The 20,489-nt window shown below is 40.1% G+C and overlaps 1 protein-coding gene across 1 annotated transcript in view; it reads left to right on the plus strand.

Moving 5' to 3' along the window:
* Positions 1 to 20,489, plus strand: part of LOC139754491 (uncharacterized) — a 159,805-nt gene that overhangs the window by 73,562 nt on the left and 65,754 nt on the right. The window contains exon 3 of the mRNA XM_071671756.1: positions 14,411 to 14,545. Within this exon, the coding sequence (XP_071527857.1) occupies positions 14,411 to 14,545 (135 nt within the window). The remainder of the gene's footprint in view (positions 1 to 14,410; positions 14,546 to 20,489) is intronic.

Consider the following 20,489-nt stretch of genomic DNA (forward strand, 5'->3'; position numbering starts at 1 on the left):
TCATTTCAATTCAATCTATGTTACTTAGGGCATTACGTATTTGCAGTCTAGAGTTTATTGATGATGAGTTTGAGAAGATATATTCTATTGAATCTAAGTTAAAGTACCCTAGATCTTTTATTGATAAATCCCTTAAGTTAGCAAAGAAATCATTTTATAGAGTTGAATCCAAACCCTCCATCGACACCAAGAATCTTTTAGTTCTCCCTTTTGATAATAATGCTACTTTACTTACCATGCTACTTAAATCCTTTAATGTAAATATTGCCTGTAGCAACAATAATACTATAAAGAATATCTTAATCAAGAACTCACCAGAAAATTCTCCTGGATGCATCTATAAAATTCCATGTGGAAATTGTGATAAATTTTATGTTGGGCAGACTGGTAACGACCTTCCTGTTAGAGTCAGACAACATAGATATAATATAAGAACAGGACAAGAATCAAATGCCTTGTTTAATCACGTTAAAATCTATGATCATTGTATTGACTGGAGTAATGCCATCTTAGTTATTGACTCTAACTCCAGTACCACGAGAAATATCATTGAATCTTCTATTTTTGAATACAAAAAGAATTAAAACTTAATATTAGTGAAGATCTATACAAATTGGATAAAGTTATTGTTGATAAAATTTGTAAAAAATTCTCCCTCCTTGTCCACATAATAAGTTTATGATACACTTGTTGTCTGTTTGGACAATCACTCGTTTACAAAATGGCGTCCTAGCTACGTCTCTTCGTTATACATCAACTGACTCATATTTCTTTCTTCCATCTCCCTTCATGAGATTACTACACGCAAGTGCACTTGGAAACTTATTGTGCTCCATTTTCCCCGTGGACTCAAAGGAATATACTTGATGACGCGCAAAATTGTGATCCTTTCCAATACACACACACACACACACACACATATATATATATATATATATATATATATATATATATATATATATATATATATATATATATATATATATATATCAAGTGTTATAGAGGCAAGTGTTTTGGGAGCAGCTGAATGAGTGTGTTAGTGGTTTTGATGCACGAGACCGGGTTATAGTGATGGGTGATTTGAATGCAAAGGTGAGTAATGTGGCAGTTGAGGGAATAATTGGTATACATGGGGTGTTCAGGGTTGTAAATGGAAATGGTGAAGACCTTGTAGATTTATGTGCTGAAAAAGGACTGATGATTGGGAATACCTGGTTTAAAAAGCGATATATACATAAGTATACTTATGTAAGTAGGAGAGATGGCCAGAGAGCGTTATTGGATTACGTGTTAATTGACAGGCGTGCGAAAGAGAGACTTTTGGATGTAAATGTGCTGAGAGGTGCAACTGGAGGGATGTCTGATCATTATCTTGTGGAGGCTAAGGTGAAGATTTGTATGGGTTTTCAGAAAAGAAGAGTGAATGTTGGGGTGAAGAGGGTGGTGAGAGTAAGTGAGCTTGAGAAGGAGACCTGTGTGAGGAAGTACCAGGAGAGACTGAGTACAGAATGGAAAAAGGTGAGAACAATGGAAGTAAGGGGAGTGGGGGAGGAATGGGATGTATTTAGGGAATCAGTGATGGATTGCGCAAAAGATGCTTGTGGCATGAGGAGAGTGGGAGGTGGGTTGATTAGAAAGGGTAGTGAGTGGTGGGATGAAGAAGTAAGAGTATTAGTGAACGAGAAGAGAGAGGGATTTGGACGATTTTTGCAGGGAAAAAATGCAATTGAGTGGGAGATGTATAAAAGAAAGAGACAGGAGGTCAAGAGAAAGGTGCAAGAGGTGAAAAAAAGGGCAAATGAGAGTTGGGGTGAGAGAGTATCATTAAATTTTAGGGAGAATAAAAAGATGTTCTGGAAGGAGGTAAATAAAGTGCGTAAGACAAGGGAGCAAATGGGAACTTCAGTGAAGGGCGCAAATGGGGAGGTGATAACAAGTAGTGGTGATGTGAGAAGGAGATGGAGTGAGTACTTTGAAGGTTTGTTGAATGTGTTTGATGATACAGTGGCAGATATAGGGTGTTTTGGTCGAGGTGGTGTGCAAAGTGAGAGGGTTAGGGAAAATGATTTGGTAAACAGAGAAGAGGTAGTGAAAGCTTTGCGGAAGATGAAAGCCGGCAAGGCAGCAGGTTTGGATGGTATTGCAGTGGAATTTATTAAAAAAGGGGGTGACTGTATTGTTGACTGGTTGGTAAGGTTATTTAATGTATGTATGACTCATGGTGAGGTGCCTGAGGATTGGCGGAATGCGTGCATAGTGCCATTGTACAAAGGCAAAGGGGATAAGAGTGAGTGCTCAAATTACAGAGGTATAAGTTTGTTGAGTATTCCTGGTAAATTATATGGGAGGGTATTGATTGAGAGGGTGAAGGCATGTACAGAGCATCAGATTGGGGAAGAGCAGTGTGGTTTCAGAAGTGGTAGAGGATGTGTGGATCAGGTGTTTGCTTTGAAGAATGTATGTGAGAAATACTTAGAAAAGCAAATGGATTTGTATGTAGCATTTATGGATCTGGAGAAGGCATATGATAGAGTTGATAGAGATGCTCTGTGGAAGGTATTAAGAATATATGGTGTGGGAAGAAAGTTGTTAGAAGCAGTGAAAAGTTCTTATTGAGGATGTAAGGCATGTGTACGTGTAGGAAGAGAGGAAAGTGATTGGTTCTCAGTGAATGTAGGTTTGCGGCAGGGGTGTGTGATGTCTCCATGGTTGTTTAATTTGTTTATGGATGGGGTTGTTAGGGAGGTAAATGCAAGAGTTTTGGAAAGAGGGGCAAGTATGAAGTCTGTTGGGGATGAGAGAGCTTGGGAAGTGAGTCAGTTGTTGTTCGCTGATGATACAGCGCTGGTGGCTGATTCATGTGAGAAACTGCAGAAGCTGGTGACTGAGTTTGGTAAAGTGTGTGGAAGAAGAAAGTTAAGAGTAAATGTGAATAACAGCAAGGTTATTAGGTACATTAGGGTTGAGGGTCAAGTCAATTGGGAGGTGAGTTTGAATGGAGAAAAACTGGAGGAAGTGAAGTGTTTTAGATATCTGGGAGTGGATCTGGCAGCGGATGGAACCATGGAAGCGGAAGTGGATCATAGGGTGGGGGAGGGGGCGAAAATTCTGGGGGCCTTGAAGAATGTGTGGAAGTCGAGAACATTATCTCCGAAAGCAAAAATGGGCATGTTTGAAGGAATAGTGGTTCCAACAATGTTGTATGGTTGCGAGGCGTGGGATATGGATAGAGCTGTGCGCAGGAGGGTGGATGTGCTGGAAATGAGATGTTTGAGGACAATGTGTGGTGTGAGGTGGTTTGATCGAGTAAGTAAGTAAGGGTAAGAGAGATGTGTGGAAATAAAAAGAGCGTGGTTGAGAGAGCAGAAGAGGTTGCTTTGAAATGGTTTGGGCACATAAAGAGAATGGGTGAGGAAAGATTGACCAAGAGGATATATGCGTCGGAGGTGGAGGGAACGAGGAGAAGTGGGAGACCAAATTGGAGGTGGAAAGATGGAGTGAAAAAGATTTTGAGTGATCGAGGCCTGAACATGCAGGAGGGTGAAAGGCGGGCAAGGAATAGAGTGAATTGGATCGATGTGGTATTACGGGGTCAACGTGCTGTCAATGGATTGAATCAGGGCATATGAAGCGTCTGGGGTAAGCCAAGGAAAGTTCTGTGGGGCCTCGATGTGGAAAGGGAGCTGTGGTTTCGGGTATTATTGAATCACAGGTAGAGACTGAGTGTGAACGAATTGGGCCTTTGTTGTCTTTTCCTAGCGCTACCTCGCACACATGAGGGGGGAGGGGGATGTTATTCCATGTGTGGCGAGGTGGCGATGGGAATGAATAAAGGCAGACAGTGTGAATTGTGTTCATGTGTATATATGTATGTGTCTGTGTGTGTATATATATGTGTACATTGAGATGTATGGGTATGTATATTTGCGTGTGTTGACGTGTATGTATATACATGTGTATGGGGATGGGGTGGGCCATTTCTTTCGTCTGTTTCCTTGCGCTACCTCGCAAACGCGGGAGACAGCGACAAAGCAAAAAATGAATATATTCATACATATAAGCACACACATACACACACATACACACATATATATATATACACAGTCATATACATCAATTCATGTGTACCATAGAAATATTCTTAAATTTCTGAAAATAAGAAAAATACTTTCATTAAATCAAAACATATGATGTAAATGCCTTACTTCACCAAATGTTAAGCATCAAAAAACTAAGACAACCGGGACAGACTGATTCTCTTGAAATTACTGAACTTTGTCTTGTTTCATCTTCAGCACATCTTCTCAGTAATATGCTAACGTACAAGAAACATTATACATAGTTAAAATCTCTCATTAAACTTGCAATATTCAACATTCATCGCAAAGATCTGGATGATATTTGTTGAGATAGTTTTGCAACAATAATTTGAATATAAGCTGCCTTCTCAGCCCACAAAATGGGAATAAATAAAGGCAGACAGTATGAATTATGTACATGTGTATATATGTATATGTCTCCCCCACTCCCCTTACTTCCATTGTTCTCACCTTTTTCCATTATGTACTTAGTCTCTCCTGGTACTTCCTCACACAAGTCTCCTTCCCAAGCTCACTTACTCTCACCACCCTCTTCACCCCAACATTCACTCTTCTTTTCTGAAAACCCATTCAAATCTTCACCTTAGCCTCCACAAGATAATGATCAGACATCCCTCCAGTTGCACCTCTCAGCACATTAACATCCAAAAGTCTCTCTTTCTCGCGCCTGTCAATTAACACGTAATCCAATAACGCTCCCTGGCCATCTCTCCTACTTACATAAGTATACTTATGTATATCTCGCTTTTTAAACCAGGTATTCCCAATCATCAGTCCTTTGTCAGCACATAAATCTACAAGCTCTTCATCATTTCCATTTACAACACTGAACACCCCATGTATACCAATCATTCCCTCAACTGCCACATTACTCACCTTTGCATTCAAATCACCCTTCACTATAACCGGGTCTTGTGCATCAAAACCACTAACACACTCATTCAGCTGCTCCCATAACACTTGCCTCTCATGATCTTTCTTCTCATGCCCAGGTGCATATGCACCAATAATCACCCATCTCTCTCCATCAATTTTCAGTTTTACCCATATTAATCGAGAATTTACTTTCTTACATTCTATCACATACTCCCACAACTCCTGTTTCAGGAGTACTGCTACTCCTTCCCTTGCTCTTGTCCTCTCACTAACCCCTGACTTTACTGCCAAGACATTCCCAAACCACTCTTCCCCTTTACCCTTGAGCTTCGTTTCACTCAGAGCCAAAACATCCAGGTTCCTTTCCTCAAACATACTACCTATCTCTCCTTTTTTCACATCTTGGTTACATCCACACACATTTAGACACCCCAATCTGAGTCTACGATGAGGATGAGCACTCCCCGCGTGACTCCTTCTGTTTCCCATTTTTAGAAAGTTAAAATACAAGGAGGGAGGATTTCTGGCCCCCCGCTCCCGTCCCCTCTAGTCGTCTTCTACGACACGTGAGGAATGCGTGGGAAGTATTCTTTCACCCCTATCCCCAGGGATAATATATATACATATATATATATATATATATATATATATATATATATATATATATATATATATATTTGTATATTTGCGTGTGTGGACGTATGTATATACATGTTTATGGGGGGGGTTGGGCCATTTCTTTCGTCTGTTTCCTTGCGCTACCTCGCAAACGCGGGAGACAGCGACAAAGTATAAAAAAAAAAAATATATATATATATATATATATATATATATATATATATATATATATATATATATATATATATATATATATATATATATACACATATATACATACATATACACACATACACACACATACACACACACATATATATATATATATATATATATATACATACAAAAAATGTAAGAAATATTTTAGAAAACTGAAACTTCTAGCTTGAAATGAAAGGAAAAATGAATGTCACATAATGGTTCAACCTCTGGCTATGGAAAAGGGAAATGTATAATTTATTTACACAAACGTCAATAGTACTTTTCATCAATTTAACCACTGTATCATACTGCCTGGTCCACTTCTCTTATCATGAAACTGGAATATTGGCTTATGATGTTTCTCAATTGTCTCCATTACACAAAGTACAACCATATCTTGGATACATGAGGGTAGGTAGTTTGTCATCCGCCATAATAATGTTTTCTTTCTTTCATACTATTCGTATTCAGGGAAGCAGTGATGGCCTGCGCAAAAGATGCTTGTGGCATGAGAAGCTAGGGAGGTGGGTTGATTAGAAAAGGTAGTGAGTGGTGGGATGAAGAAGTAAGATTATTAGTGAAAGAGAAGAAAGAGGCATCTGGACGATTTTTGCAGGGAAAAAATGTAAATGAGTGGGAGAGGTATAAATGAAAGAGGCAGGAGGTCAAGAGAAAGGTGCAAGAGGTGAAAAAGAGGGCAAATGAGAGTTGGGGTGAGAGAGTATCATTAAATTTCAGGGAGAATAAAAAGATGTTTTGGAAGGAGGTAAATAAAGTGCGTAAGACAAGGGAGCAAATGGGAACTTCAGTGAAGGGGGCTAATGGGGAGGTGGTAACAAGTAGTGGTGATGTGAGACGGAGATGGAGTGAGTATTTTGAAGGTTTGTTGAATGTGTTTGATGATAGAGTGGCAGATATAGGGTGTTTCGGTCGAGGTGGTGTGCAAAGTGAGAGTGTTAAGGAAAATGTTTTGGTAAATATAGAGGAGGTAGTAAAAGCTTTACGGAAGATGAAAGCCGGCAAGGCAGCAGGTTTGGATGGTATTGCAGTGGAAATTATTAAAAAAGGGGGTGACTGTATTGTTGACTGGTTGGTAAGGTTATTTAATGTATGTATGATTCATGGTGAGGTGCCTGAGGATTGGCGGAATGCTTGCATAGTGCCATTGTACAAAGGAAAAGGGGATAAGAGTGAGTGCTCAAATTACAGAGGTATAAGTTTGTTGAGTATTCCTGGTAAATTATATTGGAGGGTATTGATTGAGAGGGTGAAGGTATGTACAGAGCATCAGATTGGGGAAGAGCAGTGTGGTTTCAGAAGTGGTAGAGGATGTGTGGATCAGGTGTTTGCTTTGAAGAAAATATGTGAGAATGCTTAGAAAAAAAATGGATTTGTATGTAGCATTTATGGATCTGGAGAAGGCATATGATAGAGTTGATAGAGATGCTCTGTGGAAGGTATTAAGAATATGTGGTGTGGGAGGCAAGTTGTTAGAAGCAGTGAAAAGTCTTTATCGAGGATGTAAGGCATGTGTACGTGTAGGAAGAGAGGAAAGTGATTGGTTCTCAGTGAATGTAGGTTTCCGGCAGGGGTGTGTGATGTCTCCATGGTTGTTTAATTTGTTTATGGATGGGATTGTTAAGGAGGTGAATGCAAGAGTTTTGGAAAGAGGGGCAAGTATGAAGTCTCTTGTGGATGAGAGAGCTTGGGACGTGAGTCAGTTGTTGTTCGCTGATGATACAGCGCTGGTGGCTGATTCATGTGAGAAACTGCAGAAGCTGGTGACTGAGTTTGGTAAAGTGTGTGAAAGAAGAAAGTTAAGAGTAAATGTGAAAGAGAGCAAGGTTATTAGGTACAGTAGGGTTGAGGGTCAAGTCAATTGGGAGGTAAGTTTGAATGGAGAAAAATTGGAGGAAGTAAAGTGTTTTAGATATCTGGGAGTGGATCTGGCAGCGGATGGATCAATGGAAGCGGAAGTGAATCATAGGGTGGGGGAGTGGGCGAAGATTCTGGGAGCCTTGAAGAATGTGTGGAAGTCGAGAACATTATCTCGGAAAGCAAAAATGGGTATGTTTGAAGGAATAGCGGTTCCAACAATGTTGTATGGTTGCGATAGAGGTGGATAGAGTTGTGCGGAGGAGGGTGGATGTGCTGGAAATGAGATGTTTGAGGGCCATATGTGGTGTGAGGTGGTTTGATCGAGTAAGTAATGTAAGAGAGGGTAAGAGATATGTGTGGGAATAAAAAGAGTGTGGTTGAGAGAACAGAAAAGGGTGTTTTGAAAGGGTTTGGTCTCATGGAGAGAATGAGTGAGGTAATATTGACCAAGAGGATATATGTGTCGGAGGTGGAGGGAACGAAGAGAAGTGGGAGACCAAATTCGGGGTGGAATGATGGAGTGAAAAAGATTTCGAGTGATCGGGGCCTGAACATGCAGGAGGGTGAAAGGCGTGCAAGGAATAGAGTGAATTGGAACGATGTGGTATACCGGGGTCGACGTGCTGTCAATGGATTGACCCAGGGCATGTGAAGCGTCTGGGGTAAACCATGGAAAGTTCTGTGGGGCCTGGATGTGGAAAGGGAGCTGTGGTTTCGGTGCATTATTACATGACAGCTAAAGACTGAGTGTGAACGAATGGGGACTTTGGTGTCTTTTCCTAGCGCTACCTCGCACACATGAGGGGGGAGGGGGTTGTTATTCCATGTGCGGCGAGGTGGCGATGGGAACAAATAAAGACAGACATTATGAATTATGTACATGTGTATATGGGTATACGTCTGTGTGTGTATATATATGTGTACATTGAGATGTATAGGTATGTATAATTGCGTGTGTGGACGTGTATGTATATGCATGTGTATGTGGGCGGGCTGGGCCATTCTTTCGTCTGTTTTCTTGCGCTACCTCGCTAACGCGGGAGACAGCGACAAAGCAAAATAAATAAATAAATAAATAAATAAATATATATATATATATATATATATATATATATATATATATATATATATATATATATATATATATATATATATATATATATCGATTTGTATGTAGCATTTATGGATCTGGAGAAGGCATATGATAGAGTTGATAGAGATTCTCTGTGGAAGGTATTAAGAATATATGGTGTGGGAGGCAAGTTGTTAGAAGAAGTGAAAAGTTTATATCGAGGATGTAAGGCATGTGTACGTGTAGGAAGAGAGGAAAGTGATTGGTTCTCAGTGAATGTAGGTTTGCGGCAGGGGTGTGTGATGTCTCCATGGTTGTTTATTTGTTTATGGATGGGGTTGTTAGGGAGGTGAATGCAAGAGTTTTGGAAAGAGGGGCAAGTATGAAGTCTGTTGGGGATGAGAGAGCTTGGGAAGTGAGTCAGTTGTTGTTCGCTGATGATACAGCGCTGGTGGCTGATTCATATGAGAAACTGCAGAAGCTGGTGACTGAGTTTGGTAAAGTGTGTGAAAGAAGAAAGTTAAGAGTAAATGTGAATAAGAGCAAGGTTATTAGGTACAGACATTATGAATTATGTACATGTGTATATGGGTATACGTCTGTGTGTGTATATATATGTGTACATTGAGATGTATAGGTATGTATAATTGCGTGTGTGGACGTGTATGTATATGCATGTGTATGTGGGCGGGCTGGGCCATTCTTTCGTCTGTTTTCTTGCGCTACCTCGCTAACGCGGGAGACAGCGACAAAGCAAAATAAATAAATAAATAAATAAATAAATATATATATATATATATATATATATATATATATATATATATATATATATATATATATATATCGATTTGTATGTAGCATTTATGGATCTGGAGAAGGCATATGATAGAGTTGATAGAGATTCTCTGTGGAAGGTATTAAGAATATATGGTGTGGGAGGCAAGTTGTTAGAAGAAGTGAAAAGTTTATATCGAGGATGTAAGGCATGTGTACGTGTAGGAAGAGAGGAAAGTGATTGGTTCTCAGTGAATGTAGGTTTGCGGCAGGGGTGTGTGATGTCTCCATGGTTGTTTATTTGTTTATGGATGGGGTTGTTAGGGAGGTGAATGCAAGAGTTTTGGAAAGAGGGGCAAGTATGAAGTCTGTTGGGGATGAGAGAGCTTGGGAAGTGAGTCAGTTGTTGTTCGCTGATGATACAGCGCTGGTGGCTGATTCATGTGAGAAACTGCAGAAGTTGGTGACTGAGTTTGGTAAAGTGTGTGAAAGAAGAAAGTTAAGAGTAAATGTGAATAAGAGCAAGGTTATTAGGTACAGTAGGGTTGAGGGTCAAGTCAATTGGGAGGTGAGTTTGAATGGAGAAAAACTGGAGGAAGTGAAGTGTTTTAGATATCTGGGAGTGGATCTGGCATCGGATGGACCCATGGAAGCGGAAGTGGATCATAGGGTGGGGGAGGGGGCGAAAATTCTGGGAGCCTTGAAGAATGTGTGGAAGTCGAGAACATTATCTCGGAAAGCAAAAATGGGTATGTTTGAAGGAATAGTGGTTCCAACAATGTTGTATGGTTGCGAGGCGTGGGCTATGGATAGAGTTGTGCGCAGGAGGATGGATGTGCCGGAAATGAGATGTTTGAGGACAATGTGTGGTGTGAGGTGGTTTGATCGAGTAAGTAACGTAAGGGTAAGAGAGATGTGTGGAAATAAAAAGAGCGTGGTTGAGAGAGCAGAAGAGGGTGTTTTGAAATGGTTTGGGCACATGGAGAGAATGAGTGAGGAAAGATTGACCAAGAGGATATATGTGTCGGAGGTGGAGGCAACGAGGAGAAGAGGGAGACCAAATTGGAGGTGGAAAGATGGAGTGAAAAAGATTTTGTGTGATCGGGGCCTGAACATGCAGGAGGGTGAAAGGAGGGCAAGGAATAGAGTGAATTGGAGCGATGTGGTATACCGGCGTTGACGTGCTGTCAGTGGATTGAATCAAGGCATGTGAAGCGTCTGGGGTAAACCATGGAAAGCTGTGTAGGTATGTATATTTGCGTGTGTGGACGTATGTATATACATGTGTATGGGGGTGGGTTGGGCCATTTCTTTCGTCTGTTTCCTTGCGCTACCTCGCAAACGCGGGAGACAGCGACAAAGCAAAAAAAAAAAAAATATATATATATATGGTATTGCGGTGGAATTTATTAAAAAAGGGTGTGACTGTATTGTTGACTGGTTGGTAAGGTTATTTAATGTATGTATGACTCATAGTGAGGTGCCTGAGGATTGACGGAATGCTTGCATAGTGCCATTGTACAAAGACAAAGGGGATAAGAGTGATTGCTCAAATCACAGAGGAATAAGTTTGTTGAGAATTCCTGCGAAATTGTATGGGAGGGTATTGATTGAGAGGGTGAAAGCAGGTACAGAGCATCAGATTGGGGAAGAGCAGTGTGGTTTCGTAAGTGGTAGAGGATGTGTGGATTAGGTGTCTGCTTTGAGGAATGTATGTGAGAAATACTTAGAAAAGCAAATAGAGTTGATAGAGATGCTCTGTGGAAGGTATTAAGAATAAATGGTGTAGGAGGCAAGTTTTTGGAAGCAGTGAAAAGTTCTTATTGGGGATGTAAGGCATGTGTACGTGTATTAAGAGAGGAAAGTGATTGGTTCTCAGTGAATGTTGGTTTGTGGCAGGGGTGCGTGATGTCTCCATGGTTGTTTTACTCTGTTTATGGATGGGGTTGTTAGGGAGGTGAATGCAAGTGTTTTGTAAAGAGGGGCAAGTATGCAGTCTGTTGTGGATGAGAAAGCTTGGGAAGTGAGTCAGTTGCTGTTCGCTGATGATACATCGCTGGTTGTTGATTCATGTGAGAAACTGCAGAAGTTGGTGACCGAGTTTGGTAAAGTGTGTGAAAGAAGAAAGCTGAGAGTAAATGTGAATAAGAGCAAGGTTATTAGGTACAGTAGGGTTGAGGGACAAGTCAATTGGGAGGTAAGTTTGAATGGAGAAAAACTGGAGGAAGTAAAGTATTTTAGATATGTGGGAGTGGATTTGGCAGCGGATGGAACCCTGGAAGCGGAAGTGAAACATAGGGTGGGGGAGGGGGCGTAAGTTGTAGAAGCGTTGAAGAATGGTTGGAAGTCCAGAACATTATCTCGGAAAGCAAAAATGGGTATGTTTGAAGGAATAATGGTTCCAACAATGTTATTTGGTTGCGATGCGTGGACTATAGATAGAGTTGTGCGTAGGAGGGTGGATGTGCTGGAAATGAGATGTTTGAGGACAATATGTGGTGTGAAGTGGTTTGATCGAGTAAGTAATAATAGGGTAAGAGAGATGTGTGGTAATAAAAAGAGTGTGGCTGAGAGAGCAGAAGAGGGTGTTTTGAAATGGTTTGGTCGCATGGAGAGAATGAGTGAGGAAAGATTGACCAAGAGGATATATGTGTCAGAGGTGGAGGGAACGAGGAAAAGTGGGATACCAAATTGGAGGTGGAAAGGTGGAATGAAAATGATTTTAAATGATCGGGGCCTGAACATGCAGGAAGGTGAAAGGCTTGCAAGGATTAGAGTGAATTGGAATAATGTGGTATACCGGGGTCGATGTGCTGTCAATCGATTGATCCAGGGCATGTGAAGCGTCTGGGGTGAACCATGGAAAGTTCTGTGGGGCCTGGATGTGGAAAGGGAGCTGTGGTTTCGGTTCATTGTACATGAATGCTGGAGACGAATGTGAACGAATGTGGCCTTCGTTGTCTTTTCCTAGCGCTACCTCGCGCGCATGCGGGGGGGAAGGGGTTGTTATTTCATGTGTGGCTGGGTGGCGATGAGAATGAATAAAGGCAGACAGTATGAATTATGTGCATGTGTATATATGTATATGTCTGTGTATATATATATATATATATATATATATATATATATATATATATATATATATATATATATATATATATATATATATATATATATATATATATATATATATATATATATATATATATATATATATATATATATATATATATATATATATATATATATATATATATATATATATATATATATATATGTATACGTTGAGATGTATAGGTATGCATATGTTCGTATGTGGACGTGTATATATATACATGTGTATGTGGGAGGGTTGGCCCATTCTTTCGTCTGTTTCCTTGCGCTACCTTGCTAACGCGGGAGACAGCGACAAAGTATGATAATAGATATAAATACATACACACACATATATATATATATATATATATATATATATATATATATATATATATATATATATATATATATATATATATATATATATATATATATATATATATATATTTATTTTTTTTTTATTTTGCTTTGTCGCTGTCTCCCGCATTTGCGAGGTAGCGCAAGGAAACAGAAGAAAGAAATGGCCCAACCCACCCCCATACACATGTATATACACACACGTCCACACACGCAAACCTACACACCCATACATCTCAATGTACACATATATATACACACAGAGACACATACATATATACCCATGCACACAATTCACATTGCCTGCCTTTATTCATTCCCATCGCCACCTTGCCACACATGGAATACCATCCCCCTCCCCCTCATGTGTGCGAGGTAGCGCATATATATATATATATATATATATATATATATATATATATATATATATATATATATATATATATATATATAAACTCATCAAATGAATGCATTTCAATTTTTCCTTCTAAGCTTTTGATGAATTGTGTGAGCTAAAGCTGGAATATCTTTGCAACACCAAATCACCTAGTAAGATAAGATGTGATCCTCGCTCATGGAAAAAATCTGTAAATCTCGGTGGAAACTGCCAGGTATTTGGCCAATTTCCATATACAGTGGCTGTGAACGGTGCTCTGAGCGCGTGTGAAATTTTTTAACGCAGTATGTTAAGCCCGTCATAATGAATGATTGGAAGTTCTGATTATAGATGTTTTCTCGAACACCAAATTTGACCGCTTATGACTAGTTAAACATACAGTATCACTTCCGTCGTCAGCTGTTCAAGAAATTTGTAGACGACTCCGTTATCGATATTATGTCTAATTCTCACGATAATTCCAAAGCTTTGAAGTAAACATCTGATTTGAATCGTTAACGTGATGTAGAAAATATTCTTGAATACATATTAACACGTTCATTTTCTTGAAAAACCTTCCAAATGTTGCAATTTTGAAAAAAGATATGTAGGTTAAACAATATGCACAAAAAATTATGCAAATTACGGTCTCCTGGTTGGAGACTGTCTAACTGGGAGTTTTTATTGTGTCAGATTACTTTGTTAAGCACTTGCAGTGTTATAACTATGGATCTGTCACTTTTACGTCTCTCTCAGTTACGGTCAAGCAATCATTACAACTCCCTTACATTGCGATGAGGGAGTTCACTTCTGGTAACTACACATATATTTATCTATACTTGCTGGTTATCATTATCAGGAGAAAATGTTTATATCACTGGAATGTTTAGACAATTTCTGTAATTCAGAAAGATTAATACTCCTACACAGTCGCCCATGGGTTATATAACAAAAGGATCACAACAACAGGCCGCCTTATTTGACTTAGCAGAGGCGTCCACGCACACTGCCCACGGACAACAGTAGTTCACCTTACCTGATATGACTCAATTAACTCTGCAGATGGTGGGTGTGGAGGGCGTACTAGTGGCGTGGTTTATATGGGCGTGGCTGCAGGGAGCGTTCTGTCAGCGCGCGCCCTGCTACCAGTGTGAAATGTACAAAGAATCCCATCCACGCTCCAGCTTCTACACTGCGGTAAGTACACCTACACTGTGGTAATTACTGATGTACGTACACCTACACTGCGGTAAGTACTGATGTACGTATACCTACACGGCGGTGAGTACTGATGTACGTACCCCTACACTGCGGTAAGTAGTGATGTGCGTACACCTACACTGCGGTAAGTACTGATGTACGTACACCTCCACGGCGGTAGGTACTGATGTACGTACACCTACACGGCGGTAAGTACTGAAGTACGTACACCTACACGGCGGTAAGTACTGATGTACGTACACCTACACGGCGGTAAGTACTGATGTACGTACACCTACACGGCGGTAAGTACTGATGTACGTACACCTACACGGCGGTAAGTGCTGATGTACGTACACCTACACGGCGGTGAGTACTGATGCACGTACACCTACACTGCTGTAAGTACTGATGTACGTACACCTACACGGCGGTAAGTACTGATGTACGTATACATACACGGCGATAAGTACTGATGTACGTACACCTACACGGCGGTAGGTACTGATGTACACCTACACTTCCACACTTGTGCTACAGTAAGCGCTTTGTGTACATCTGCACTCCAGCCCTGACCGTCTAGTACATAATCTGAGTATACTTCATTGCAGTCTTTGTGTTGCTGGACCTGTATGAAGCACATATACACATTAGCTTCGAGACTGACGAGTAGAACGTGAGCAACCATCCAGTATTACCCAACACTTAGCAGACTTATTAGTAAGCACCACCGTGCCTACCTTTCTGGTACCACCTTGAAGTTACAACAGATTCCTAAAAGAAAACCTTATGAACAAATTAATGCCACGCACCCTAATCCCAAGTGCCTTCCATAAGAAGAAACAAATTCCGTTTGAGAGAATAGAGCATGAAATTCTTTTACATCATATAAACAATACAAGAACTGACTTCAAGCAGGCTTTCTAAAACCTCAGAAATGCAAGAAAAGAACGCCCTTTCACCTGTGCTGGCCCAGTCGTTTCTGCCAACCCCATGAGTGAGGCAAGACGAGCTAAAATCAAAATCAGACCATTAGAAAGAAGAACAATGTGGAATGGATAATTGACAGGATCTTTTACAACAGTTTATGGGCGAAAGCACCAAATCCTGATAAGAACATTATTAATCTTTTGTCTCATTCCTTAACCTAGTATAAAAAAAAACTTGCTCTAAGATTTGGACTCTCTTTTTCTTTTAAATCGACTAATGCTTTTAGTATGAAGCATTTAGCATCTATCGCAAAACCTTCGATAAAAGAAATTTGATTTCTTATCTTGTTCAGTTTTAAGTACCTTGGCAACCGATAACATTTCCAAGTGTAGGGACATGCCACATAGGTTGCAGAAAGCCATGAACTTCTTAGGAAAAATAAGATATCCATATTACAAAATTAGATAAAACTAGTCAGTTCGTCATTCTAGATATAGTGGAACATAAATAAAAGCTTCAGAATCTTTTGAATAATAGTGCTAACATGAAAGATTAACATCCAATCCTTTTCGTAATAAAAACCCTCAACCAATCATTAAATAAGCACCATGACATTCTGGAGTCAGTATGGATGGTTAATCCCTCTCTTCTTTATAAATGTGGTCTCCAAAAATTCACGAAGATGGATGTCCCCTCAGACCAATTATCTCGTGTTAATTCTTCTGGTTATAAATCATCCATATGGTTAGCTAAACACCTTGGCCGTGTTCAGGAAAAATATCTGTCTATCACATGTTATAGATAGCTTCGACTTTGTAAACAAGGCTAAGAACATTAATATGCCTGAATATAAGCTCATTACTTTTGATGTGAATTCCCTGTTCACTAAGGTCGCCACTGAAGAAACCATCACATTTCTATGGAGGAAACTACTTGATCTCAGTCTTGCTAACCTCTACCTACAAAAATCTTCATTGACCTAACAGAGCTTTGCGTTTCCAGTAATGTTTTCCAATATGATGAAAGTAATCTTATAGACTGAAATTCTTAGTGACTTTTCATGGAATGCTTTGAGACTGAGATTTAAACTTCAATAGCAACCATCAAGAAATCTGGCCTAGATACTTTGATCGTTTGTGGTCCTTAGCCATTCTCCCAAGACTGTGATGTTTTCTTTAATGGAGTTCAACACTGAATGGGAAAAAGAAGGTAAATTGCCGTTACTTGATGTGTTCATAACTAGGAAATATGATCACTTATCCTTTAAGATCTACAAGAAGCCTACCAACGCTGAGAGTTACATTCATTATTTTTCAGTACATGATCCTTCTGTAAGAATGCCTGTAGTCTATATTTTAAGAGCATTGTGGATATGTTATCCTATTAGTCCAGTAGATGAATGTAGTTATATAAAAGGTACTTTTAGGCAGTTGTGTTATTCTAAGCAGTTTGTGAACAAGGATTACTGGAAAGCCAAGAAGACATTTTACGTATCTAGTAGCAAAAATGTGGATAAGGATGATAGATTTAAATGTTTAGTGTTGCCTTATTCTCCTAACTTAACAAATGTAAGACAGGTACCAAAAGAAAAACCGCTTTTGATGTTGACTTCCAGTACAATAACGCTATCAGTGAGACCTTCATTAAAAGTAGGCCAATTTATTAGAAAATTCGGAGGGTTTGCGCTGTCAAATGTAAGACATGTAAAGATGAATACATTGACCTGATGCAATAAGCACAGTCATTCAGTACGTAGAGGTGATCACAGGGATGCGATTGCTAAGCACTGGCAAGAAAACGATCATTCTGTAGACCTAAACAGCTCAGTCAAATTGTACTCCACATAGGATTATGCTACAAGTAACATCATTGAATATCTTACTTGCAAATACTAAGAGCTTTGATTTGTCCCCAGGTAACTTTAAAGAGCATCCTATTTCAACCAAATCATTACAAAAGAAATATCTAGAAACGATAACCAGAAAAGTAGTTTCCCGCGTCAGCGAGGTAGCGCCTGGAAACAGAAAAAAATACTCATCCACTCATATACGCACATTTATACATACACGCACATACATGTACATATACATACATAAACATATCAACATATACATATATATACCTACATACATATACATATACTATCTTGTGAAGGCGAAAGTGAAGATCTGTAGATGTTTTCAGGAAAGAAGAGAGAACGTCGGAGAGAAGAAAGTGGTGAGAGTAAGTTAGCTTGGAAAAGAGACTTGTGTGAGGAAGAACCAGGAGAGAATGAGTGCAGAATGGCAAAAGGTGAGAGCAATTGACATAAGGGGAGTTGGGGAGGAATGGGATGTATTTAGGGAAGCAGTGATGGCTTGCATGAAAGATGCATGTGGTATGAGAAAGGTGGGAGGTGGGCACATTAGAAACGGTAGTGAATGGTGGTATGAAGAAGTAAGGCTGCTAGTGAAAGAGAAGAGACAGGCGTTTGGGCGATTTTTGCATGGAAGTGGTGCAAATGACTGGGAGTATATAAAAGAAAGTGGCAAGAGGTCAAGAGAAGGTGCAAGAGGTGAAAAAAGGGCAAATGAGAGTTGGGGTGAGAGAGTATCATTAAATTTTAGGGAGAATAAAAAGATGTTTTGGAAGGATGTAAATAACGTGCTTCAGACAAGAGAACAAATGGGAACATCGGTGAAGGAGGCAAATAGGAAGGTAATAAAAAGTAGTGATGAAGTGAGAAGGAAACGGAGTGAATGTTTTGAAGTTTTTTCGAATGTGTTTGATGATAGAGTGGCAGATATAGGGTGTTTTGGTCGAGGTGGTGCGCAAAGTGAGAGAGTTAGGGAGAATGTTTTGGTAAACAGAGAAGAGGTAGTAAAAGCTTTGCGGAAGATGAAAGCCAGAAAGGCAGCAGGTTTGGATGGTATTGCAGTGGAATTTATGAAAAAAAGGGGGTGACTGTATTGTTGACTGGTTGGTAAGGTTATTTAATGTAAGTATGATTCATGATGAGGTGCCGGAGGATTGGCGGAATGCTTGCATAGTGCCATTGTACAAAGGCAAAGGGGATAAGAGTGAGAGCTCAATATACAGAGGTATAAGTTTGTTGAGTATTCCTGATAAATTATATGGGAGGGTATTGATTGAGAGGGTGAAGGCATGTACAGAGCATCAGATTGGGGAAGAGCATTGTGGTTTCAGAAGTGGTAATGGATGTTTGGATCAGGTGTTTGCTTTGAGGAATGTATGTGAGAAATACTTAGAAAAGCAAATGGATTTGTATGTAGCATTTATGGATCTGGAGAAGGCATATGATAGAGTTGACAGAGATGCTCTGTGGAAGGTATTAAGAATATATGGTGTGGGAGTTAAGTTGTTAGAAGCAGTGAAAAGTTTTTATCGAGGATGTAAGGCATGTGTACGTGTAGGAAGAGAGGAAAGTGATTGGTTCTCAGTGAATGTAGGTTTGCGGCAGGGGTGTGTGATGTCTCCATGGCTGTTTGATTTGTTTATGGATGGGGTTGTTAGGGAGATGAATGCAAGAGTTTTGGAAAGAGGGGCAAGTATGCAGTCTGTTGTGGATGAGATAGCTTGGGAAGTGAGTCAGTTGTTGTTCGCTGATGATACAGCGCTGGTGGCTGATTCATGTGAGAAACTGCAGAAGCTGGTGACTGAGTTTGGTAAAGTGTGTGAAAGAAGAAAGTTAAGAGTAAATGTGAAAAAGGGCAAGGTTATTAGGTACAGTAGGGTTGAGGGTCAAGTCAATTGGGAGATAAGTTTGAATGGAGAAAAAATGGAGGAAGTAAAGTGTTTTAGATATCTGGGAGTGGATCTGGCAGCGGATGGAACCATGGAAGCGTAAGTGAATCATAGCGTGGGGAGGGAGTGAAAATTCTGAGAGCCTTGAAGAATGTTTGGAAGTCGAGAACATTATCTCCGAAAGCAAAGGTGGGTATGTTTGAAGGAATAGTGATTCCAACAATGTTTTATGGCTGCGAGGCGTGGGCTATGGATAGAGTTGTGCGTAGGAGGGTGGATGTGCTGGAAATGAGATGTTTGAGGACATTATGTGGTGTGAGGTGGTTTGATCGAGTAAGTAATAATAGGGTAAGAGAGATGTGTGGAAATAAAAAGATTGTGGTTGAGAGAGCAGAAGAGGGTGTTTTGAAATGGTTTGGGCACATGAAGAGAATGAGTGAGGAAAGATTGACCAAGAGGATATATATGTCAGAGGTGGAGGGAACGAGAAGTGGGAGACCAAATTGGAGGTGGAAAGATGGAGTGAAAAAGATTTTGTGTGATCGGGGCCTGAACATGCAGGAGGGTGAAGGCGTGCAAGGAATAGAGTGAATTGGAACGATGTGGTATACCGGGGTCGTTGTGCTGTCAATGGATTGAACCAGGGCATGTGAAGCGTCTGGGGTAAACCATAGAAAGTTGTGTGGGGCCTGGATGTGGAAAGCGAGCTGTGGTTTCGGTGCATTCTTACATGACTAGCTAGCTAGAGAGTGAGTGTGAACGAATGGGGCCTTTTTTGTCTTTTCCTAGCGCTACCTCGCACACATGACGGGGTAAGGGGTTGCTATTCCATGTGTGGCGAAGTGGCGATGTGAATGAATAAAGGCAGAATGTATGACTTATGTACATGTGTATATATGTATATGTCTCCATTGAAACATACCCCTCAACTTGACCCTCAACCCTACTGTACCTAATAACCTTGCTCTTATTCACATTTACTCTCAACTTTCTTTTTTCACACACTTTTCCAAACTCAGTCACCAGCTTTTGCAGTTTCTCACATGAATCAGCCACCAGCGCTGTATCATCAGCGAACAACAAATGACTCACTTCCCAAGCTCTCTCATCCACAACAGACAGCATACTTGCCCCTCTTTCCAAAACTCTTGCATTCACCTCCCTAACAACCCCATCCATAAGTAAATTAAACAACCATGGAGATATCACACACCCCTGCTGCAAACCTACATTCTCTGAGAACCAACCACTTTCCTCTCTTCCTACA

The sequence above is a fragment of the Panulirus ornatus genome, chromosome 17 (assembly GCF_036320965.1).
Source record: "Panulirus ornatus isolate Po-2019 chromosome 17, ASM3632096v1, whole genome shotgun sequence".
Classification (NCBI taxonomy): Eukaryota; Metazoa; Arthropoda; class Malacostraca; order Decapoda; family Palinuridae; genus Panulirus; species Panulirus ornatus.